Raw genomic sequence first — 25,905 nt, 5'->3', positions numbered from 1 at the left:
CAGGAACATATAATTGTATAAATCTGAGACAGGAGGAACAATTTTTTATCATTAGTTACAAATATTACTAGGGAGTAAATATATTGGGAAGCAAGCTTAAAGGGTCTATGATCTTTGGAGATGCCTCTTGATTTGAAGAGATTTGCGGTTGTGTACTTTACTCAGTATTATTATTGCTCACTTTTTGATAAATAAGTAATTTATTTTCTTTAGTTGTATTGTCCCAGAAGATAATTGTGTAAAGCAACAGGTAAGAAAAGGCACAGTGCGGTGTCTAATCCCATTATGGATGCAAACTGTTCAGTGTTATAGGAGGTAAACACTGTCACATTATCAGAATAGAGGTGGTTTGGGTGATGTCAAGGGCAAAGATTTGTTTCAAAGTCTGTGATAATAGCAGCAATAGTCATTTGCGGTATGCGAAACATAAAAGGAAAATAAAAAAGAAATCAACCATGACCAAGGATAGCTACATCTGCATGGCGACTCTGCAAATCACACTTCAGAGCCTGGCAGAGGGTTCGTCAAATCACCTTCACAACAATCTCTATTATTCCACTCTCAAGCAGCGCATGGAAAAAACAAACACCCGTATCTTTCCATGCAAGTTCTAATTTCCCTTATTTTACTCTGATGATTGTTTTTACCTATGTAGGTCATCATCAACAAAATATTTTTGCATTCAGAGGATAAAGTGGGTGATTGAAATTTTGTGAGATGACCCCACCGTAACAAGAAATGCCTTTGTTTTAATGCTGTCCACCCCAACTCCTGTATCATGTCCGTCACACTCTGTCCCCCTATGTCTTGATGATACAGAACAAGCTGTCATTCTTTGATCTTTCTCAGTGTACTCTGTTAGTCCTATATGGTAAGGATCCCGCACTGCGCTGCAGTACTCCATAACAGAATGGACAAACATAGTCTAGGCAATCTCTTTAATAGGTCTGTTGCATCTTCTAAGTGTTCTTTCAATGAAATGCAGTCTTTGGTTTGCCTTTTCCACAAATTTTCTATGTGTTTTTTCCAATTTACATTGTTTGTTAATTGTAATTCCTAGGTACTTAATGGAATTTATGGCTTTTAAATTTGATTAATTTATCGTATAACCGAAGTTTAACGGATTCCTTGTAGCACTCATGTGGATGACCATACACTTTGCATTATTTAAAGACAATTGCCAATTTTCGCGCCATACGGATTTCTTATGTAAATTGTTTTGCAGTTGCTTTTGATCTTCTGATGACTTTTAGATTATAAACGACAGTCTCATCTGCAAAAACCTAAAATGGCTGCTCAGATTGACTCCCAAATTGTTTATATAAATAAGGCACAGCAGAGGGCATATAACACTACTTTGGGGGATGCCTGAAATAACTTCCGTTTTCCTTGATGACCTTCCGTCAGTTACTACAAACTTTGATCTCTCTGGCAGGAAATCATGAATACAGTCACATAACTGAGACAATATTCCATAAACACACAATTTGATTACAAGCTGCTTTTGAGGTACAGTGTCAAAAGCCTTCTGGAAATTTAGAAGTACAGAAACAATTTGAAATCCCTTGTCGATAGCACTCAACACTTCTTGTGAGTAAAGAACTAAATGTGTTTCACAAGACCGATGTTTCCTAAATCCCTGTTCACAAAATGTCAATAGGTCACTCTTTTCGAAGTAATTCATAATTTCAAATACAGTATATACATAACATTAAATATTACAGAATTTTCTTTTCTTAAATTAATAAGAAAGTCCCAGAATCTTTTAAAAAATGTGAAGGTGAGGCAATGAGAGAGCGGGACTCAAACCAACAACCTTTGACGCAACTGAGCAGGCTTCCGTAGCTGGCATTATTATGATTGAAATTCTTCTGGGCACTTTACCTAGTCATTGTATAAAATATTTTAATTATAAACTGTAAAACCGCCATTTCAACCACATTACAATGGCTGTCCTCAGGTCAAGTTTTACAGTTTATAATTAAAGTACTTTATACAATGACATGGTACAATACACTGAAGAATTTTAGCCATCACAAGAACATGTGACTTCACAGCTCCTCTCCTCTATCCAATACACCACATGAACTTGCATTACGTTCAACTATCTTACAATATCCAGAAGAATTTAACTGTTGATTCATCATTAACTGACATTTAATTATAACAAACCATACCAAGAATGATGCGTTTTTGATAAATCTTCAACGTGCCACTGCTTTGAAATGGCATACTTGGCTAGTAAGCAAGTTATAGTACGAAAACAACCAAATACAAAGATTCTTTAACCACCAATATGATGTTTTCTGTAATTTGGTTATGACAAATTGTACCAAAAATGATGCACTTTCTGTGAAGAACTGCTTACCTCTCAAAGGGATGGGTGGTGGTGGGGATGAAAAAGAAGCACGATGCGTCACAAGGAAATACACAGATATCTTCATCCATTATTTGAGAATGAGAGCACCTGTGATTTTGACAAACTGTGCACACAATTTCAAATCTTTGTAAAATATTTTCTCCCTGACACTCCCCACAAAATGATGAAATGATGAAAGGATAAAGGTTTATCGCTTACTGTATTTTCACTATTCATGCAGCAAAACTGCTGCATCAAACATGACATTTTAATTTATTTCTTCATTACTAATAACTCAGTTTGAAGCACATTTGCTGATAGTATCCATGTAAGTCGGAGCAGATTGCATGAAAGACGACTTGCGTAGGTTGCATTTAAACGCTCTTATTTCCAGTTTTTTGAACAGAAGCTCAGGGTTTTGAAAGTGATCGTCAGAGGTTGCAACATTAACCAAAATACAGTCATGTATGCGCCACATTTGGGAATACCTTGTACTCATTGATCCATAAATTATTAAAACATGGCAGAGGCAAAAGAGATTCTGAAATGTAATTAATGATAGCAGTAAAGCCGCTGTGGTGTATTTAGTGCTAGGTAAGCCTGTGATGTTGTTTAGAAAATATGCCTCTGTGACATTAATTTTATAAGGAGTTGTCTAATTTTGCAGAGTGTCATTAGAGGAAAGTTTTCACTTCAGCTTCTGCGTATATCGTTACTTTAAAATCACCACAAATACTGTAGGTGATTAAGTTAGAATGAACCATCAAGATCACAGTAATATTTGTTTATTGCATCAGGTCACTGTTCTCCATAGACTATGTTGTCTAAATTTATGAACTTTAGGTGCTGTTGAGTTTTTGTGCTGTTACCAGATGAGTGGCCCATTGACTATAGGCCTTCGTGAGTGAGCCTGTCTATATCTGTTTTGAAGTCATCTTTAAAGCCAAGGGCACTGGGCAATCTTTGAAGACATGTAGGACGGCCATTGCTTTACGAATTATGTGATCTTTGACATCAGTTGGTGTCCCTAAGCCAAGTGAGAAGTTTGAGCATTTCTATCACAGCGAATCCTAGAGATGGCACAAGGCCCTTTGAATTTCATTGTGTGCACTGTATTGTGAACCGTAAATCCAGAAGTGTGGAAAGAGTCTACTCCAAAAACACTGTCCACTTTTGGTTCAGCAGCCACCAGAAAATTTGCCGGACGAGTGATGTGGTTGGTAGTAAAACTGGAACCTTTCTTACCAGAGGCATTGAGAGGCATTGATGGCTTCTATGTGCCGAAAGATGTCTTCGCTGCCTGCAAATCCAATGGCCCAAAATTTAAGTAAGTGGATTGGTTTAAGCAAGGACACATAAGCACTCATGTCCAGTGGTAACTTCATAGGATGTTTGCCAATGAACAGATCTAAGTACATTTTCATGACTGCATTCTGACAAGTCTGTACTCATATGGTTCAGTTTTGTAGAGTAAGTTGTATTTGCATCAGAACTGCTAAAACATACCTCTCCAAATGTCTCTTTTTGCTGTACCTGTGATGTGTTGCCCATCAAATAGGGGCAATGGTACTGTTTTTGATGTGGCCAGTCACTGCCGGTGTGCACTACGGATCAGTGGGGGGTCCCACTGTAGATGTCGTGACAACCCGCACGATCTGTGTTGGTGAGCTTACTGCCACGTTTTCTTCAGTCATAAACAAAATTTGGGCTGTGTGAGTAGTTCTACGGGCTTGAGCTATTTGCTTTACTTCTTTCAGAGAAAGAAGTAAAGCAATTTCCTCAATATAAGGTTTCTCACTTGTGAGTCGGGTATAAGCCACACTGTAACTTCCCTGATTAAAGAGACTGTTTAGTTCTACCTGCAAAAACATTCGAAACTGCAGTTCCTACTTAACCCATGTTGGTAGGCAGCCAAATCTGTGTAAGATTGATTGGCCCTTGCAGCGGCACAGTTATGTTCATCCTTTATGTGCACCTACCTGTGAACTTGTTGCAGCAGATCGCCGGTAGGAAAACCGAGCAGAAACGTACCGTACTGCAACTCACACCAGGCTGCATACAATGGTACTATTCTAAAAATTGGGAAAAGGTCTTAATTTTGAATGAAAGGTAGAAATACTGGCAAAACTTTGGTATGAAAATGCTTGCCATGTTATTAAATTTATCGGTGTCTATTGCACTGTAGCTTTTAGTTGCAGATCTGTTCAACATGTCACATGGAATTACTATCTTTTCTCATACACAAAATTACTTAAAAAATCTGTACTTCCTAAAAAAACACACAGGAATACATATACCTTCACTTTAAAACACTTTTGAAACATGTAACACAACTAAGACTGGCAAATTGTAACTTCCTTTGGAGCACATACTACACACGACCATACCATTGAAAGGCTGGGCTCTGACTTCCTTAGACTGCTATAAGAATTCTATGCATCCAAGAGAGAATACACACGAAGAATACTCCATTCTGATTGGTCAGTTTTCTTTAAGTCCAATAGAAAAACTTTGTTCTCCCGCATTAGTCTGCACTTTTCATGACTAACCAATCAACAAATAGCGCACTTTCTAACTGTACTTTTCTCGAAATAAGTATTTAACAGTCTGATATTTTGTTTATACTTTATGTTATTAACTATTTTCATTTGCACTCCAATTAGCTTTCCTTGTACCGTAAACGTACTTAACATATTACAATACAAAATTCCCCTTCGTCTGCATTCACACTATCTTAAAACTTTCTCGCACTAGTTGGTACAGCGTTCATCGGTAAAACAATGATCTACATATTTACTTTAGACTACTTTCTTGCGTCATTCACACTGCTAAAATCATATACAGAAATGTACAAACATAAATAAACAAAAAAGCCTTCATGAAGTAAAGAGAACAATTCACAAAAACATTCTCTTGACCAGTTTCTTGAATGTGTCTCTGCACTACTGGACTCTGGTGGTCAAAATTCTTAACTACATTATAGTTCTTTCTGTTTAGTCCTGTCCACCGCTGTCCTTTGACAGATGAAAATTAGAACTACGTACTCAACTGAACTCACTTCAGGCCGTCTGTCACTGTGCACGCACAAGTCATTCTCCCAATACACAGGCTTAAGGCAGGAGCGATATAATTTTTTGGTGCCAGAATTCTAAACCTGCTGCAGTAACCAACTTGTTGTTGAAAAATGTTCTTGCAACAAAGAAAATATTCAAGACAACTGAAGTTCTGCTGGGTTCGTTAATGGCTACAATTTATGTATTAGGTGACAAGAGCATGACCTTTTCAGTGTCTCCGAATCAGAAATTTGAGAAGCTGAAAAATATAACTGAACTCATTGGCAGTGAGCATCTCACTCTTCATGTTGTTCATTAAATGGTGGAAAAGCCGAAACATGGGTGACATAGAAGGTGTTCTGGATACATTCACTAATGCTTGCACTGCCTGTAATATAGGGTCGTTAGTTCCTGATAACCCTGTGGAGTTCACCTTAGTAGTTGCTGTAAGTACTCCATGGTTAAAAACCTGCATTCTTGCTTAATTACAAAGATTTCCAAAGTCTGTTTTGCTTGTGTCATGGGTCCCGAGTCATTACTACTTTTTGGAAAAGCCAAGTTACACATGAAACTGGTGATGACTAACTGGGGTTTATTCACAACAAGAGATATACACCAGCTGCTCTGCAGAAACAGTGCAAACTGTTGTAAGTCCATTCTCCAAAGCAAAGCAAAGTCCACTCCAATGTCATGTCAAAGTTCTGCCTGCAATAATTAGAGTCCACAATATAAACACCTTACCCAAACTGATACCACATTCATGAATACACCTCAGATTGCATCACAAGGCAGACGGTCCCTCGGCCAGCTTATATGCTCAATTTTGGTGTGCTGTCGTCAGAGAGTGCTCACAATGATGAGCACGCTCTGGGTAATGGCATCACATTGGCTGACATGATGTCGTGCCAGATATTTGGTACCCCTAGTGATGTAGGGTCATACAACTACAGTTTTCAAGTTAGGACAGTTTTTATGAAGTGTGAAAAAAGAAAGGGGAAAGTTACAAGAACAGGAGAGAGTTTCATATTTACTCTTTACTTTTGACATTTGTTCCAGGGAACTGCAAGTATATGCTCCATCTTCAGATCAACCCAGTCTCAGTAGATCACATGAAGAATTAAGTGATGGAGAAAAAGAAGTTGACATTTTCTTTTCCTCACAAGGAAACATTGACAAGCTTGTTAAATATTTAGCACTTGAAGAAAAGAAAGGAAAGGACAAATTTAATGGCTACAGATTCATTATGTTCAAGGTAAAATAAGTCAGTTATTTCTTTCGTGAAAAATGTTGTTTTGCAATCAGTTGTGACAATAATTTTTATGTGATATAGTTTTCACGCAATTGTGGTGATTTTATTTGGTCGGAAGTTCAACATTGCTATACATTAACAAATTTTCTTTCCACTCCATTTCTTTCAGTATTCCACCTTATGAAACTTCTTTCCTCACTTATAGCTGCAGATGAAACATTACACTCAACTTAGTACAGTTCATTAGAAATGTTTAGATTTGTTTTGGGAAATAAGTGGAATGTAAAGTTCATAGGAGTGGTAGGAGAAATGGTTTTAAGGGCTCCGGCAAAAGGGAAAACTATTATTACTACACAAAGTAATTCAGTCTTCAGCCCCAAACTTTTTCTTCCTCACAGCAGATTTGTGAAGGACATAAAAATTCATAGAAGATTGGTTCATATGAATGTAGAAAATGAGTTGCTGCCCATATTAATTACTGGAAATTACTGTGAATGATCAAGATTTGTTTAGACACTGGAATCCTTAGAAAAACACAGTTCAGGGTAACACTGACCTGGAAATTTCTTAAATGGTAGTGTCTTGTTTCTTTTGTCTTCTTTATATTATCTGATCTTAAGGTTGTGTAACTGAAAGCCACACATAGCTCGCTGGACCACGACATACGATGCAGATATAGTGCTGCAGTCTGGTTAGTGTTAAAGTGGGCAGTGTTTTTCAGATTGTTACTTTTTTTTTTGTCAGTCAGTAATCTGTCTGTTGGTGAGATTAATCAGCACAGTATAGAAATTTTGAGAAATGAAAATCCATCTGCAACCAGCAAATATTCGACCACATTGATTTGTTGGAATTGTACCATTCTATTCATATGCAATTTTCATATTTGTTGGAGAGAACATCCTGCTTATTGTTAAGAGCTGAGGTATTAAGTACATTTGCAGTATGTCCAAATAAGAATTTCATTCCCATATTTTAAAATGAGAAGCCCCTGTATCCTTAGGTCAAAACAGTACATTGTTTCTTATGGGAAACATTCTACGTGGGAAAAATATATCTAAAAACACAGATGCTGTAACTTACCAAACGAAAGCGTTGGTATGTTGATAGAGACAATAAAAAACACACAAACACACACTTCAGGAAAGAGCGAAGAAGAGGGAAAGATGAAAGGATGTGGGTTTTAAGGGAGAGGGTAAGGAGTCATTCCAATCCCAGGAGTGGATTCCCTTAGGGGGAAAAAAAGACAGGTATACACACACACACACTCTCTCTCTCTCTCTCTCTCACACACACACACACACACACACACACACACACACACACACACATCCATCCTCACTTATACAGACACAGGCAGACATACGTAAATGCAAAGAGCATCATTTCGTCTTTCCCTCTCCTTCCCTCTTTCCTGATGAAGCAACCTTGGGTTTCAAAAGCTTGAAATTTGTGTGTGTGTGTGTGTGTGTGTGTGTGTGTGTGTGTGTTTTATTGTCTCTTATCAACATACCAGCACTTCCATTTGGTAAGTTACAGCATCTATATATATTGTGACTTACCAAACGGGAAAGCGCTGGTAGATAGATTTTTTTTGTTTCTACCAGTGCTTTCCCGCTTGATAAGTCACAGCATCTTTTTAATATATTTTTCCCATGTGGAATGTTTCTTTCTAGAGAGAGAGAGAGAGAGAGAGAGAGAGAGAGAGTGTGTGTGTGTGTGTGTGTGTGTTGCCTTGATTTGGTTTATGTGGGGAGGCAGAAACAACAATGGTCTTAGCCCACTATTTATTGTGCAGTTTCATTCGATATGATTCTAGTAAAGCCAGTTGGTTCCCTTCAGAAGTAGTAGTAGTAGTAATAGGAGGAGGAGGAGGAGGAGGAGGAAACCATTTATTAGTTCCTTATTAGACATAATTTCTTCGGGCTGTACCAACATGAATATTGTAACACAGTAGATACGACAATCAAAAATACACCACACTGTAGAGCATCTCAGAGAATTTATTTATTTATCATCAATACACCTCTACATGTGAACCATTTATAACATGAAGAATATTGAGTCTATATTCAATTTCTTGCCAAGTTCTTTGTAACATTTCCTCTGTTGTTGTTGCAATCACATTAGTGATACAATGCCTCAATGTAGGAATATCTTCCCTTTGGTCACATACACGCGGTCCTTCACAAATCCTCATGTGAAGAAATCAAGCAGTGTAATGTCAGGTGGACATGGTGACCAGGCAGTGGGTCCTCCGTGTCCGATTGAACGATTGGGAAATTTCCTATCCAGGAACTTGTGAACAGCCATTGACCAGTGCAGCAGAGCTCCGTCTTGTTGAAAAATGATGTTGGGTTGCAAGTCTTGTATCTGAGGGTACACAAACTGCTCCAACATGTCCAGATACACTGACCCATTCACTGTCTGTTCTGCATAGAAGAATGGTCCAACAATCTTGTCGTGCATTAGCCCGCACCAGACGTTTAGTTTAGGGCTATCACAAACATGTTCAACGACAACGTGCGGATTTTGTGAACCCCAAATCCAAACACTATGCCTATTAACGCTTCCTGATAGATGAAAAGTTGCCTCATGTGAGAATAAACATCTTTCCAGGAAGCTGGCATCCATGTCAATACGCTGCAGCATATCCGCAACAAATTGTTGTCAGTGTGGTTTGTCGTTCGGCGTCAGATGTTGCAGAATTTGCACTTTGTAAGCACACATACAAAGACGCTGGTGAACTACACGATGCAATGTTGATTGAGGTACATCAAGTTGCCTAGATGCTTGACGAATTGACTTACATAGGCTTCTGAGAAATGTTTGTCTGATGTCCTCCACTGTCTCTTCTGAAACTCCATAATGTGCACTGCCAGAATGTTTCAGAACACTTCTTGCTGCCAGAAACTTCCTATACCATTCCTTAATTGTTTTCGCATCAGGTAGATGACATTCATACACATAACGATAATTTCTTTGCACAGTAATTGGCAATTTTGTTTCTGCAAACCACACTACTGCTTGCGAGGGCTACTGTGGAGTTGCCATTTTCCCTTCATGTGACCGTGCTGCACTCTTGTGACGACACTTGGCACTTCTGAGGCAGGAATATAAATTCTTTGAGATCCTCCACAATGTGGTGCATTTTTCATTGTAGTATCTACTGTGTTTTTTCTCTCCTGGGTCCTTGAAATCATGGAGGTTTGAGTGGGACATCCTGTATTTAACTCTTCAGTGTGTTCATTCACCACAAGGCACAAGGTTTCCCAGTAGTGGTGACAAGACCCATCCTTGTGGACACCCCCCACCCCTCTGGTGGTGGTTGATCACCATTTTCTCATTCATCATGGAGGCTTCCATCTTTCTTCTACTTAGCATGGTCGTAATCCACTTTCATACGGTGGTATCAGTGCCATGCTCTTTTGCACCTCCAATCATGGATTCAAAGGTCATAATGCCAAAAGCCCCCCTTGATATCCAGGAAGATGCGGAGAGCTATTTCTTGAAAATGTAGAGCTTTTTCCACCTTCCGAACAAGTTGAGATGAAGTGCTGTTTCACATGATTTACTCAGTTAATATGCGTGTTGGTTTATATGTAGAGGAAACTTAGTTAATCTATTTTCCTTAACACACACATTAACCAGTTTCTCTAATGTCTTTCAGAGAAGGGAAACAGATTGATCGATGTCATATCCTAAGCCCTGGCATGATCAGTTCTCCCTGGCTTTGGAAAGACAACCACCTTAATTGTCCTCTAAGATTTAGTAATGATTCTTCCTGTTAGGCTGGCTGCTGTGGCCGAGTGGTTCTGGGCACTTCAGTCCGGAACCCCCCTGCTGCTATGGTCGCAGGTTCGAATCCTGCCTTGGGCATGGATGTGTATGCTTTAAGTTAGTTAGGTTTAAGTAGTTCTATGTCTGGGGGCTGATGACCTTTGAACCATCTTCCTGTTAGGTTGACACTAAAGAGTCTGTGTAGGAATCTAATTAAAGCCCCTTCAGCCTGTTGTTTTAGAGCTAGAAAAATTGTGTTTGGACCTGGTGACTTGAATGGTTGAAACATTCCCATTAGCCACTGGATGTTTTTTAAACCAACACTGTCTCTTTCAGGTTCCCAGTTTCTTATTGATTACCTGTAAACCAGTGTCTCTCAGGGACTGACTCCTGGTCTTTGTTGTCTGCCAGAGTGCATTGAGGGAAATGAGTCTTGAGGAGCATGTCCTGCATCTCACTCGCTGGTCTCATATACCAGGGTGTCTACGACCCGGGACATCCGGGAAAAACCCGGGAATTTTTCATTGCTTTTGTTCTCAGTTAAATTTTTGTAATTTTGACTGGTAAGAACCAATACTCTAAGAAAGGATATTACTGTATCCTGCTACTGCAGAATAATACTGCAGTAATAAAACGTGAACGAGAGAAAAAACTGAAATAAAACTTAAAATACGCCATATACAGCAACAAACACAGTGCTCATACAAGTGTCTGCTAACAGCAAAATGTGTCAAAGGCTTTAGGAAGACTATGCAATGCTTCGTAACAACAAATTGCCTCCGATGAGCATGACATCACAACTATTAACATTAGATTTGTTTTAGCAGTTACGAGTGGAATCGTGCGCATGCACAGTTGAGTAGTATCTTTTTCCGCTTGTGGCTACAGAAACATGGCTGTTGGCTGCAAAAAAAAAAAAAAAGGGGGGGAGGGTTGTTGGCATTGGCATCAGAACCAATAAATAGTTGTTCTTTGTGCTGTGAGCAGCTGTCTACCAGTCCTCCAGTTCCTGTGAAGGAGTAGTACCGTATTTACTTGAATCTAAGCCACACCTGAAAAATGAGACTCAAAATCAAGGAAAAAAAATTTTCCCGAATCTAAGCCGCACCTGAAATTTGAGACTCGAAATTTAAGGGGAGAGAGAAGTTTTAGGCCGCATCTCCAAATCGAAACAAAGTTGGTCCATTGTAATACGAGACACAATTTAGGTCGAATGAATGACGATACAGCTACAGTAGTTAGATTCGAGTCGTAACCTTAGCAGTTAAACTTTACCCGGTAGCCATTGCTATGCGTCAGGGGCTCTGTCCATATTTATAGGGTACCCTTCCTTTTTCATGTGCTTCGTCTGGTTTGAATTGATTGCTTATTTTTCTTTGATCTGATAAGTGCCGTTTTCTTTGTTATAGGTGTGTACGTCACCCTAAGCTGAGAATGCATTACTGTACTGTGTCATGCATTGTTTGTTACATTCTGACAGTGGATGTTTACGGCCTGTCACAGCTCGCGGCATGGCTTGCTTTTGTGCGCACTACCGCCGCTTACAATTTAAAAAAAAAAAGAGAGAGAAGAATCGTCTCATAAGCGAAACAATGGCAAGAGACTGCTATTTGTTGTTACTTACACTGCTGATTTCTTTGATAATGATCAACAAGAACCAAATAATAGACTGAGTATGATAGAAGATGTTCTGAACAAGAGTTTAGCGAAAATTTTTCTCCGTTTAAAAATCTTTGCAGGCGCCTCTTTAGTTCATTACACTCTGCACAGAAATTAGAGTCATCTTAGATTTAAAAATCTAGTCAATTGCTGTGCTTCATTTCTGACTGTATCACTATTAGGCATAAGAATGATAGGAATATAGACATGAAATGATATGTATATTCTTCCACGTTTGCTGTTGTCTCACTCTAGTTTCGTAGTTTATTAGGCAGACAGGATTTAAATGAGATAGCAGCAAACACATAACAATACATGGCAAAATGTTTATATTCATATTATTCTTATGGTGAAGAGAATACTGCATGTGATTCACATTTCATAGAAGTTCCTATTAGCAACCATCTCTTCTCACAGGTAGGAAAAAATTCAGAACATAGCGTTGGCCATATTGACAAACATCCCGAACAGTCTTGCCAGTCGAATTTTCGTCTTACATTGAAATGCTGCTACATTTGAAGATGAACAATACGGAATTAGTATTTACTTCGTTGGATAATATATGAAAATGCTGTGGTTGAAACTTGGGGCGGAGAAAAAAAAGCTCGTCTTCCACACCTTCTCTTCTTCTTCTTCTTCTTCTTCTTCTTCTTTTAATTTTTTTTTTTTTAATGACACAGAGGATTTGGGCCAGTAATTATCTTTGTGCCTACAAAGCATGCCTGTGTAGCGCTACATATATTCTACGGCAGAAGTTAGTTGTGGCGGCACCCACCAACATTTTTCAGAACTTCTGCTTGCTTTGCACTCGATTCTAAGCTGCAGGCGGTTTTTTGGATTGCAAAAACCCGAAAAAAAGTGCGGCTTAGGTTCGAGTAAATACGGTACTGTCCTCGTAAGGAAGACAAGCCTAGGCCTATTTCCTTCATGCTTCCTTCATCAAGCCATTTCGCCGTGAAGTATATATATATATATATATATATATATATATATATATATATATATATATATATATATATATATATATATATGAATATAATAGAGGGAAACATTCCGCGTGGGAAAAATATATCTAAAAAGAAAGATGATGAAACTTACCAAACAAAAGCGCTGGCAGGTCGATAGACACACAAACAAACACAAACATACACACAAAATTCTAGCTTTCGCAACCAATGGTTGCCTCGTCAGGAAAGAGGGAAGGAGAAGGAAAGACAAAAGGATATGGGTTTTAAGGGAGAGGGTAAGGAGTCATTCCAATCCCGGGAGCGGAAAGACTTACCTTAGGGGGAAAAAAGGACAGGTATACACTCGCACACACACACATATCCATCCACACATACACAGACACAAGCAGACATTTGTAAAGGCAAAGAGTTTGGGCAGAGATGTCAGTCGGGGCAGATGTACAGAGGCAAAGATGAAGTTGAAAGACAGGTGAGGTATGAGCGGCGGCAAATTGAAATTAGAAATTAGCGGAGATTGAGGCCTGGCGGATAGCGAGAAGAAAGGATATGCTGAAGGGCAAGTTCCCATCTCCGGAGTTCTGACAGGTTGGTGTTAGTGGGAAGTATCCAGATAACCCGGACGGTGTAACACTGTGCCAAGATGTGCTGGCCGTGCACCAAGGCATGTTTAGCCACAGGGTGATCCTCATTACCAACAAACACTGTCTGCCTGTGTCCATTCATGCGAATGGACAGTTTGTTGCTGGTCATTCCCACATAGAACGCTTCACAGTGTAGGCAGGTCAGTTGGTAAATCACGTGGGTGCTTTCACACGTGGCTCTGCCTTTGATCGTGTACACCTTCCGGGTTACAGGACTGGAATAGGTGGTGGTGGGAGGGTGCATGGGACAGGTTTTACACCGGGGGCGGTTACAGGGGTAGGAGCCAGAGGGTAGGGAAGGTGGTTTGGGGATTTCATAGGGATGAACTAAGAGGTTGCGAAGGTTAGGTGGACGGCGGAAAGACACTCTTGGTGGAGTGAGGAGGATTTCATGAAGGATGGATCTCATTTCAGGGCAGGATTTGAGGAAGTCGTATCCCTGCTGGAGAGCCACATTCAGAATCTGATCCAGTCCCGGAAAGTATCCCGTCACAAGTGGGGCACTTTTGGGGTTCTTCTGTGGAAGGTTCCGGGTTTGAGGAGATGAGGATGTGGCTCTGGTTATTTGCTTCTGTACCAGGTCGGGAGGGTAGTTACGGGATGCAAAAGCTGTTTTCAGGTTGTTGGTGTAATGGTTCAAGGATTCCGGACTGGAGCAGATTCGTTTGCCACGAAGACCAAGGCTGTAGGGAAGGGACCGTTTGATGTGGAATGGGTGGCAGCTGTCATAATGGAGGTACTGTTGCTTGTTGGTGGGTTTAATGTGGACGGACGTGTGAAGCTGGCCATTGGACAGGTGGAGGTCAACGTCAAGGAAAGTGGCATGGGATTTGGAGTAGGACCAGGTGAATCTGATGGAACCAAAGGAGTTAAGGTTGGAGAGGAAATTCTGGAGTTCTTCTTCACTGTGAGTCCAGATCACGAAAATGTCATCAATAAATCTGTACCAAACTTCGGGTTGGCAGGCCTGGGTAACCAGGAAGGCTTCCTCTAAGCGACCCATGAATAGGTTGGCATATGAGGGGGCCATCCTGGTACCCATGGCTGTTCTCTTTAATTGTTGGTATGTCTGGCCTTCAAAAGTGAAGAAGTTGTGGGTCAGGATGAAGCTGGCTAAGGTAATGAGGAAAGAGGTTTTAGGTAGGGCGGCAGGTGATCGGCGTGAAAGGAAGTGCTCCATCGCAGCGAGGCCCTGGACATGCGGAATATTTGTGTATAAGGAAGTGGCATCAATGGTTACAAGGATGGTTTCCGGGGGTAACAGACTGGGTAGGGATTCCAGGCGTTTGAGAAAGTGGTTGGTGTCTTTGATGAAGGATGGGAGACTGCATGTAATGGGTTGAAGGTGTTGATCTACGTAGGCAGAGATGCGTTCGGTGGGGGCTTGGTAACCAGCTACAATGGGACGGCCGGGATGATTGGGTTTGTGAATTTTGGGAAGAAGGTAGAAGGTAGGGGTGCGGGGTGTTGGTGGGGTCAGGAGGTTGATGGAGTCGGGTGAAAGGTTTTGTAGGGGGCCTAAGGTTCTGAGGATTCCTTGAAGCTCCGCCTGGACATCAGGAATGGGATTGCCTTGGCAAACTTTGTAAGTAGTGTTGTCTGAAAGCTGACGCAGTCCCTCAGCCACATACTCCCGACGATCAAGTACCACAGTTGTGGAACCCTTGTCCGCCGGAAGAATGACGATGGATCGGTCAGCCTTCAGATCACGGATAGCCCGGGCTTCAGCAGTGGTGATGTTGGGAGTAGGATTAAGGTTTTTTAAGAAGGATTGAGAGGCAAGGCTGGAAGTCAGAAATTCCTGGAAGGTTAGGAGAGGGTGATTTTGAGGAAGAGGAGGTGGGTCCCGCTGTGACGGAGGACGGAACTGTTCCAGGCATGGTTCAATTTGGATAGTGTCTTGGGGAATTGGATCATTAGGAGTAGGATTAGGATCATTTTTCTTCGTGGCAAAGTGATATTTCCAGCAGAGAGTACGGGTGTAGGACAGTAAATCTTTGACGAGGGCTGTTTGGTTAAATCTGGGAGTGGGGCTGAAGGTGAGGCCTTTGGATAGGACAGAGGTTTCGGATTGGGAGAGAGGTTTGGAGGAAAGGTTAACTACGGAATTGGGGTGTTGTGGTTCCAGATTGCGTTGATTGGAATTTTGAGGTTTTGGAGGGAGTGGAGCTGGAAGTGGGAGATTGAGTAGATGGGAGAGACTGGGTTTGTGTGCAATGAGAGGAGGTTGAGGTTTGCTGGAAAGGTTGTGAAGGGTGAGTGAGTTGCCTTTCCGGAGGTGGGAAACCAGGAGATTGGATAGTTTTTTAAGGTGGAGGGTGGCATGCTGTTCTAATTTGCGGTTGGCCTGTAGGAGGATGCTCTGAACAACAGGTGTGGATGTGGGAGAGGAAAGATTGAGGATTTTTATAAAGGATAGGAGTTGATGGGCGTGTTGATTGGCTGAGTGGATGTGTAGGTGAAGGATTAGGTGGGTGAGGGCAATGGATTGTTTGGTTTGGAACTGGTATAGGGACTGATGGAAAGAAGGGTTGCAGCCAGAGATGGGAACTTTAAGTGTGAGGCCTTTGGGGGTGATGCCAAATGTCAGACAAGCCTGAGAAAATAAAATATGGGAGTGTAATCTGGCTAGGGCGAAGGCATGTTTGCGGAGGGAATGTAAATAAAACTTAATGGGGTCGTTGTGAAGGTGTTGTGAGGGTGACATGGTACTAGAAGGTGGAAAGTGGAACACGAGGCTGAAATGAAAATGAAAATAAATATGAAAAAATATATGGGGAGAGATAAAGGTAAAATTAGAAAGTAAATGGAGATCTGGTGTGAAAAAAGGCGAAAAAGGGTTGGTTAGGGCTGGGCTATGTTGATCCTGTGGTGAACTTGTGTAGGTAGATAATGATGTGCATAAAGGTCAGGTGGTTGTGTTGCCGCCAAAACACGTTAAAGGGTGGAGAAATTCGGGAAAATTTCGAAAAATTACGTGAGGATGTATTAAAAGGAGTGGTTTGGTGGTGGCAGATTATGGAAATGAAGCTAACAATTGTTTGATGAAGAAATAATGACGTTAAAACCTGTGGGAAGCGGCTAAAAATGATCGGTGATGTGAGAAAAACGGAAGTGGAAATAAAGCAAAAGTTATTAAAACTGCCGAAAGGGTTGTTTAATAGCTAAAAGGGACTGTTTGTGGACTGGAAACGGTGGATTTTATAGCAGCAAAGCGGGAAAAAAAATTTTTAGGTTATGGTTATGGTTTCGAAGTGATTTACGTACTATTACGTATTATTGAGTGTATATCGACGGGATAAAATTGTATACTGGATTACGGTAAAAAAGGGAGAAGGTGAATAGAAAGTGAAACTGCTGGCAAAAACAGAAGGAGGAAATAAGACGACAGAAAAGACTTCGAAATGTAACAGTGACAATAACAATAACGATAACAATAACAAACGTGATTGTTGGCTTCAAATTAATGATATGAATATAATAGAGGGAAACATTCCACGTGGGAGAAATATATCTAAAAAGAAAGATGATGAAACTTACCAAACAAAAGCGCTGGCAGGTCGATAGACACACAAACAAACACAAACATACACACAAAATTCTAGCTTTCGCAACCAATGGTTGCCTCGTCAGGAAAGAGGGAAGGAGAAGGAAAGACAAAAGGATATGGGTTTTAAGGGAGAGGGTAAGGAGTCATTCCAATCCCGGGAGCGGAAAGACTTACCTTAGGGGGAAAAAAGGACAGGTATACACTCGCACACACACACATATCCATCCACACATACACAGACACAAGCAGACATTTGTAAAGGCAAAGAGTTTGGGCAGAGATGTCAGTCGGGGCAGATGTACAGAGGCAAAGATGAAGTTGAAAGACAGGTGAGGTATGAGCGGCGGCAAATTGAAATTAGAAATTAGCGGAGATTGAGGCCTGGCGGATAGCGAGAAGAAAGGATATGCTGAAGGGCAAGTTCCCATCTCCGGAGTTCTGACAGGTTGGTGTTAGTGGGAAGTATCCAGATAACCCGGACGGTGTAACACTGTGCCAAGATGTGCTGGCCGTGCACCAAGGCATGTTTAGCCACAGGGTGATCCTCATTACCAACAAACACTGTCTGCCTGTGTCCATTCATGCGAATGGACAGTTTGTTGCTGGTCATTCCCACATAGAACGCTTCACAGTGTAGGCAGGTCAGTTGGTAAATCACGTGGGTGCTTTCACACGTGGCTCTGCCTTTGATCGTGTACACCTTCCGGGTTACAGGACTGGAATAGGTGGTGGTGGGAGGGTGCATGGGACAGGTTTTACACCGGGGGCGGTTACAGGGGTAGGAGCCAGAGGGTAGGGAAGGTGGTTTGGGGATTTCATAGGGATGAACTAAGAGGTTGCGAAGGTTAGGTGGACGGCGGAAAGACACTCTTGGTGGAGTGAGGAGGATTTCATGAAGGATGGATCTCATTTCAGGGCAGGATTTGAGGAAGTCGTAAGAGTTTTCTTTGTCTTTAAATATGTCTGCTTGTGTCTGTATATGTGTGGATGGATATGTGTGTGTGTGCGAGTGTATACCCGTCCTTTTTTTTCCCCCTAAGGTAAGTCTTTCCGCTCCCGGGATTGGAATGACTCCTTACCCTCTCACTTAAAACCCACTTCCTTTCGTCTTTCCCTCTCCTTCCCTCTTTCCTGATGAGGCAACAGTTTGTTGCGAAAGCTTGAATTTTGTGTGTATGTTTGTGTTTGTTTGTGTGTCTGTCGACCTGCCAGCACTTTCATTTGGTAAGTCACATCATCTTTGTTTTTTTATATATATATATATATATATATATATATATATATATATATAAAATAAGGTTCCTGGATCAGGGCCATGTCCACTTCCTCTCTTCGTAGAAGATGACTAAAGGTGACAGGTGCCCCTTTCTGAGTAGCAGGTTTTTTGCAAAACTTTCAGCCTACAACTTGCTGCCATAGTCGCTTCAAATGTCTGTGATTACTCTGTCAGTAACCCGTGAGAACCTTAAGTTGAATTTCAGGTCCTGTCCTCACAGTGCCATCAGCGATTTTTCACCGAGTTCCACCGCATGGGTTTGTCCATCCGATATAACCTTTAGTTTGACTACCCTCTGGTCCTCTGTCAAGATCTTCTAGTTCTGTACCACTACTTTCCCAGACAGTGTCTGAGAAGGGTACCCTTAAGAACTTTCAGTACCCAAATTGGTATCTTTGTGGTCTTAGAAGAGCTCAGCTGCTTTATTGACCAACAGATCTGCCTCCTCCCACAGAGGGATCTTGGGCACCATCTTCAGGTGCCAATCCACTGTTCCCATCCCTTTGCAGTCAAAGATAAGAGCCCCCTTGTCTAAATAGACCCTCCTGAATTTGGGTCTGGACTTGCATCCTCCTCAGCCTTCTCAGAGAAAGCCATGTGAAGAAGTTCGACATGCTGGAATTTATGATGAGTGGATATCCTTGTTGGATAAATGCCATCCTAAATACCGAGACTGCAGTACTATAGGTCTGTTTCTCTCTTTCTTGCTTCACCTGTTTATCTTGAGAAGTGAAAGTGTCAGACTGTTTCCTTGTTCTCATGTTTTCTGTCTTATAGGTAGAAGAGTTTGATTAATCCCTTCACTCTGAGACAGTCTTTTAATCCCTTCCCCTTCCACCCCCCCCCCCCCCCCCCACCGCCCAATTAACATTTAGGAAGCCTTTCTTTATCTTCCTTTTCGTTCCTGGAGAAGTTCCCTTCTTTGAGCCCCAAACAAGGATTTGATCTTGACCTGGTCCAACTTCTCAGAGACAATTTCCCCTTTCGGACAGGTCTGTTGCTTGACCCAAGTGTGGAAACAGCATTCAGCGGTTCGAGCACCAATGCTTGGGAGTTTTTAGGCCTCATTGAGTCCCTCAGTTTCTGTTTTGTTTTGCTCTGTGTTCTCCATTTTGGTTCCATGAGAATTGTGGATTTATTCAGATGACACCAAAGAATCCCTGTTGTGCAAGCCTATTTGCTGAGGGAGATAGCTCAATATCCCTGAGGCTCTCTTAATGGCACACGTTCCCACGCGTTTTGCACTACTCAGCACACATTGCATCGCACCTTGGTTTGGGTATATTGGGAAATGGGAAAGGACTTCGGGAGTGGATGTGGGAGAGATGGAGCATTGTGGGACACTCTTCATCTGGTTCATATGTGAGATCTGCTCAACATGGGAAACCCTGTCAGTAGCTGTGCTATTACCAGAACAGCCATCAGAATCTTGCGAGCACATAAGCCTCTCTGCCTGTACCGACAGTTCTTCTACAAGGTGGTGTCCCCCAGAGAGGTTCAGACAGATTTAGTGACAACAGCTTAACGAGACTGCTTAAATCACTCATGCAATCCATCCTAAAATATTGCTCAAGTTTGTGAGACCCATATCAGATAAAACTAACAGCGGATATTGAATGTTTACAGAGAAGGGCAGCATGAATGGTCACAGGTTTGTTTAATCCAGGGGAGAGTGGCACAGAGATACAGAAAGAACTGAAGTGGCAGACACTCAAAGACAGTTGTGAACTATCCCAAGAAAGTCTATTAACAAAGTTTCAAGAAGCAGCTTTAGTTAGGGATATACAACAACCCCCTATGTATAGCTCACACAGGGATCTTGAAGATAAGATCAGAATAATTACTGCACACACAGAGGCATTCAGTCAGTCATTCTTCTTTCCCTGCAGGTCCGGGGGTTAGAATAGACCCAAGGTAACCTGCCTGTCGTAAGGGGCGACTAAAAGGAGTCTCTCACTTTTTGGCCCTGTGAGTTCAGGTCCCATTCTGTGGTTTGACCTGCCACTTTCAAAATTCTACAGAAGTGTGGGCCATATGGGGAAGGACGCCTTTTGTGGTGCACGAGTTATCCATAGTGTCCTTAGATTCAGTCTCTTGAATCTCTTGTCATGGCTTTGAATCTCCATCTGCGATTCAACTATTTGGGCGAGGACACTTTCCGGGGTATGTCATCTTCTTCCATTGTCTCCTGTCCTCTTTCACCCCCATGACAATAATGGATTTCTCTGCGCCCAATATCCAGCACGGTAGCCAGTCTGTTGTGGTGGGGCTGTCATGTACCCATTTGGTGATAGCCCCCTGACAGCAGAGGGATCGCACTGCTGATGCCTGAGCTGTGAACTCCCCACGTATGCCAAGGAGTAGATGCCTGTCTTCCTGGGGCATCCGGACTCCCGGCAACAGCCGTCATGCCAGTAGGCCTTTGCTGTGGCTGGGTGGCACCCATGGCGGGAGCCCCTGATCAGATTGGGTGGCATCATGGTGGATGACCCGCAATAAAGCACACTAAGTCATCTCTTGCTGGTGACTGTACAGCACCAGCAGTCTCTAAGAAGGGCAATATCGAATACAGTGCCGACAGTTATGACCCTAAATCGTTTCCCTCCCTCACTACACCATGGAAGGAACATAGGGCTACAAAATGGAGAAAGCCATATTCGCCTTGATTTTTAGTCTTTAGCAGAACTGATGGGAGGACTCCTTTCTACTTATAAAGCCTCAATTTTTCATCGAACACCTTGAGGATAAGTTGCGAGAAGTGACAGCGTTGTCCAAGATGCAAAATGGTGCAGTCTTGTTCCAGACAGCATCCCCAGTGCAATCCTGAGTGTTACTCGCCTGTGACAAGCTGTGTGATATTCCTGTTTCTGTAACTACCCATAAAAGCCTCAACGTGGTCCAGGGGATCATTTTCCACCGCGATCTCCTCTTGCAGTCTGACAATGAGCTCCACGCCGATTTAGAACGGCGGGGTGTTCTTTTCAGCTGGCGCGTTTACAGGAGACCCAACGACAACAGGGTTGAACTGGTGCCTTCATCTTGGCCTTTGAGGGTGATTCATTGCCTGAAAGGGTTAAGGTGATGGTTTACCACTGTGACATTAAACCATGTGTCCCTCCCCCTACACGGTGCATTAAGTGCTGGAAGTTAGAGCGCATGTCGTCCCACTGCACTTACAGCACCAGATGTCAAGACTGCAGACGTCCACTGCACCCTGATACTCCATGTGTGCCTCCTCCCACTTGCATCAACTGTGGAGAGCACCACTCCCCCTGCTCGCCAGACTGCCCAGTACTCCAAAAGGAGCAGAAAACCATGGAGTACAAGACCCTGGACCGGTTGACTTACACAGAGGCTAAACATAAATTTGAAACATTACCCCTATTTGGTTGACGCCAACATATGCTGCAGCTATGTCACCATTGCCATCCCAAGTGCCAGTGGTTCCTCACTCTGTGCCACGAACAGTGGGCGCTATGGGCGACCAGGATACATCCACCCCCTTGGTGGTTGGGGGCAAATCTTCCTCTGTTGCTCCCAGAGCACCTACTTCGAGAGCAAGGTCCGCCCCCCTCCCCCCTGCCGGAGAAGCAACAGCCTCCTCCTACTCCTCTCGTGCAGAAGGGGTCCTTTGGGGCCCTCTCTCTCTGAAGGTATCCACTAATGCAAGGTGGACACTCGCCAGTGGCTCAAGGAGCCAAAAGCTGCTGGATGAAGAGCTTCATGTCTTCCTCTGTGCCTGAAGCTACTTCAGAGAAGTCCTCCCAGCAAGCCCCTAGAGAGAAGCGAGAGGGCAAGCAAACATAGAAGTCTGGTAAGAAAAAGGATACTCAGGTGGCCCCAAAACCACCACTCCCTACCAATTCTGCACCTGAAGATGCGCCGAAGATCTTAGTGTCCCCTGGAGACCTGGATCTCACTGATGCCTCATCCACCATATAAATGGCTACAAATACTCAATCGGTGGCAGCAGGTGACCCTGAGGCATATCCTGCCTCCTTGCATATTTCATACCTTCCCAGCCTCACAATAATGTCATCCTCCGGTGGAATTGCAGCAGTTTTTTACACCACCTGGGTGACCTACAGCAACTCTTAAGCTTTACACCTGCTTTCTGCATTGCCCTCCAGGAAACCTGGTTCCCAACAATGCGGACACCTGTCCTCTGCGGCTATAGGAGACATTACAAGAACCGTAGTGACTATAATACAGTGTCAGGTGGAGTTTGTCTATGTCCTGAACCCAGTATGCAGTGAACCTGTGCCTCTTCAAACCCCACTTGCAGCTGTGGCTGTCAGGATAAGGACGACACATGAAATAACTGTCTGCAATGTATATCTTCCTCCAGATGGTGCAGTACCCCTGAACGCATTGGGTGCACTGTTGATCAGCTCCCTAAACCTCTCCTACTTTTGGGAGATTTTCATGCTCATAACCCCTTATGGGGTGGCATCGTGCTTACTGGCCGAGGCAGAGATGTCAAAAATTTACTGTCAAAATTAGACCTCTGCCTCTTAAATACAGGTGCCCCCACACATTTCAGTGTGGCGCATGCACATATTTGGCCATTGATCTTTCGGGCTGCAGTCCTGGCCTTCTCCCATCTATCTCCTGGAGAGCACGTGACGACCTGTGTGGTAGTGACCACTTCCCCATCTTCCCGTCACTGCCCCGGCGACAGGCCCACAGACGCCTGCCCAGGTGGGCTTTAAATAAGGCAGACTGGGATACTTTCACTTCTGCTGTCACCTTTGAATCTCCCCCACATGGTAACATCGATGTGGTGGTTGAGCAGCTAACTACAATGATCCCTTGTTCTTTAGGGTACCCTGGTGAAGGACAATCCCTTGGTGGTCGCCAGAAGTCGCTGAGGCAATTAAGGAGTGTCGGCGAGCTCTACAGCGGCATAAGCGGCACCCTTTCCTGGATCACCTCATAGCCTTTAAACGGCTCCGTGCCCGCATTCGTCCGCTTATCAGAAGATGGAAACAGGAGTGTTGGGAGAGATATGTCCTGACCATTGGGTGCCATATGTAACCTTCACAAGTCTGGGAAAGATGAAACAAGTCAAGTTTTTGGGTACCATACCCCAACAGGTGTTCCTGATGTTAACATAAATGGCGTATTATCTACCAAAGCAAACGCGATTGCCAAGCACTTTGCTGAGCACTGTGCACGCGCCTCTGCATTGGAGAATTACCCCCCAGCCGTTCGCACTCTCAAACGGCAGATGGAAGGGAAAGTCTTCTCATTCACTGCACACCACAGCGAATCCTATAATGCCCCATTTACAGAGTGGGAGTTCCTCAGTGCCTGTGCACATTGCCCTGACTCAGCTCCTGGGCCAGATCAGATCCAGTCAGATGATTAAACATCTCTTGTCTGACTACAAGCAACATCTCCTCATGATCTTCAACCGGGTCTGGTGCGATATTGTCTTTCCATCACACTAGCAGAAGATCACTATCATACCAGTGCTCAAACCCAGCAAAACCCACTTGATGTGGATAGCTATCAGCCCATCAGCCTCACCAACGTTCTTTGTAAGCTGCTGGAACTTACGGTGTGTCAGTGGTTGGGTTGGGTCCTGGAGCTCCATGCCAGGGCGGTTTCCGCCTGGGTCACTCTACCATTGATAATCTTGTGTCACCCAAGTCTGCCATCCAAACAGCCTTTTCCAGACACCAATACCTTGTTGCCATCTTCTTTGATTTACGAAAAGCATATGACTCCATCTGGCGACATCATATCCTTGCCACATTATACGAGTGGGGTCTCCAAGGCCTGCTCCTGATTTTTATCCAGAATTTCCTGTCGCTTTGTACTTTCTGTGTCCAAGTTGGTGCCTCCCATAGTTCCCCCCATATCCAGAAGAATGGGGTCCTGCAGAGCTCTGTATTGAGTATATCTCTGTTTTTAGTGGCCATTGACAGTCTAGCAACAGCTGTAGGGCCATCCATCTCACCCTGTCTGTATGCAGATGACTTCTGCATTTTTTACTGCTCCATTAGTACTGGTGTTGCTGAGCGGTGCCTACAGGGAGCTATCTACAAGGTGCAGTCATGGGCTCTAGCCCATGACTTCCAGTTTTTGGCCGCAAGGTCGTGTGTTATGCACTTCCGTCAGCATTGTACCATTCATCCGGAACCAGAACTTTACCTTACTGATGATCGCCTCACTGTAGTGGAGACATATTGATTCTTAGGACTGGTTTTTGACTCCTGATTGACTTGGCTTCCTCACATTCGTCAGCTTAAGCGGAAGTGCTGGCAGCATCTCAATGCCCTCTGCTGTCTGGGCTACACCAACTGGGGTGCAGATTGCTCTACGCTGCTGCAGCTCTACAGAGCCCTTGTTCAATCCTGCATTGACTATGGGAGTCTGGTTTATGGTTCAGTGGTACCCTCAGCGTTGCGTTTACTCGACCCAGTGCACCACTGTGGCGTTTGACTAGTGATGGGAGCTTTTAGGACGAGTCTGGTGGCCAGAGTCCTGGTGGAGGCTGGAGTCCCTCCATTGCAGGTCAGGCGTACGGAACTGCTCGCCAGTTACATTGCACACGTTCATAGTTCTGCGCATCCAAATTACCATCTCCTTTTCCCACCCACAGTGGTTCATGCCATGCATTGGTGGCCCAGGTCAGGGCTTACAATTGCAGCTTGTGTCCGATCCCTTCTATCCGAACTGGAGTCCTTGCCTTTACCACCTATACTCAAGGCCCATGGTGTACATCTAGGCCGCGGCTTCGCCTGGACCTTTCACAAGGCCCAATGGACTCAGTTCACCCCACGGCTCTCCGCTGTCACTTCCTCTCGATTCTTGACTTGCACTGAGGTCATGAAGTGGTTTACATCGATGGCTCTATGGCTGAGGGTCACATCGGCTTTGCGTATGTCCATGTAGGACATGTTGAACAGCATTCCTTGCCCGATGGCTGCAGTGTTTTCATTGTAGAGCTGGTGGCTGTACCTCATGCTCTTGAGCTCATCCGTTCATGCCCTGAGGATTCGTTTCTTCTGTGTACTGACTCTTTGAGCAGCCTACAAGCTATCAACCAGTCCTACCCTTGTCATCCTTTGGTAGCGACCATCCAGGAGTCCATCTATGCCCTGGAATGGTCTGGTCGTTCAGTGGTATTTGTCTGGACCCCAGGACACATCGGAATCCCAGGCAATGAACTTTGACAGGCTGGCCAAACAGGCTACACAGAAACAGTTTATAGAGATTGGAATTCCAATCACTGACCTACATTCGTTTTACACTGCCAGGTTTTTCGGCTTTGGGAGATGGAATGGCACAGTGTCAGTATGCACAACAAACTGCATGCCATTTAGGACACTACGAATGTGTGGCAGTCCTCCATATGGGCCTCT

General features: G+C 43.3%; 1 protein-coding gene across 1 annotated transcript in view; it reads left to right on the top strand.

The window, feature by feature from the left end:
• LOC124612259 (proteasome activator complex subunit 4-like) overlaps positions 1-25,905 on the top strand; it is a 231,161-nt gene that overhangs the window by 129,757 nt on the left and 75,499 nt on the right. Inside the window, exon 23 of the mRNA XM_047140346.1 lies at positions 6,469-6,664. Within this exon, the coding sequence (XP_046996302.1) occupies positions 6,469-6,664 (196 nt within the window). The remainder of the gene's footprint in view (positions 1-6,468; positions 6,665-25,905) is intronic.

The sequence above is a fragment of the Schistocerca americana genome, chromosome 4 (assembly GCF_021461395.2).
Source record: "Schistocerca americana isolate TAMUIC-IGC-003095 chromosome 4, iqSchAmer2.1, whole genome shotgun sequence".
Lineage (NCBI taxonomy): Eukaryota > Metazoa > Arthropoda > Insecta > Orthoptera > Acrididae > Schistocerca > Schistocerca americana.
The sequence above is the reverse complement of the archived record's forward strand: the minus strand, read 5'-3'. Positions and strand labels throughout refer to the sequence as shown.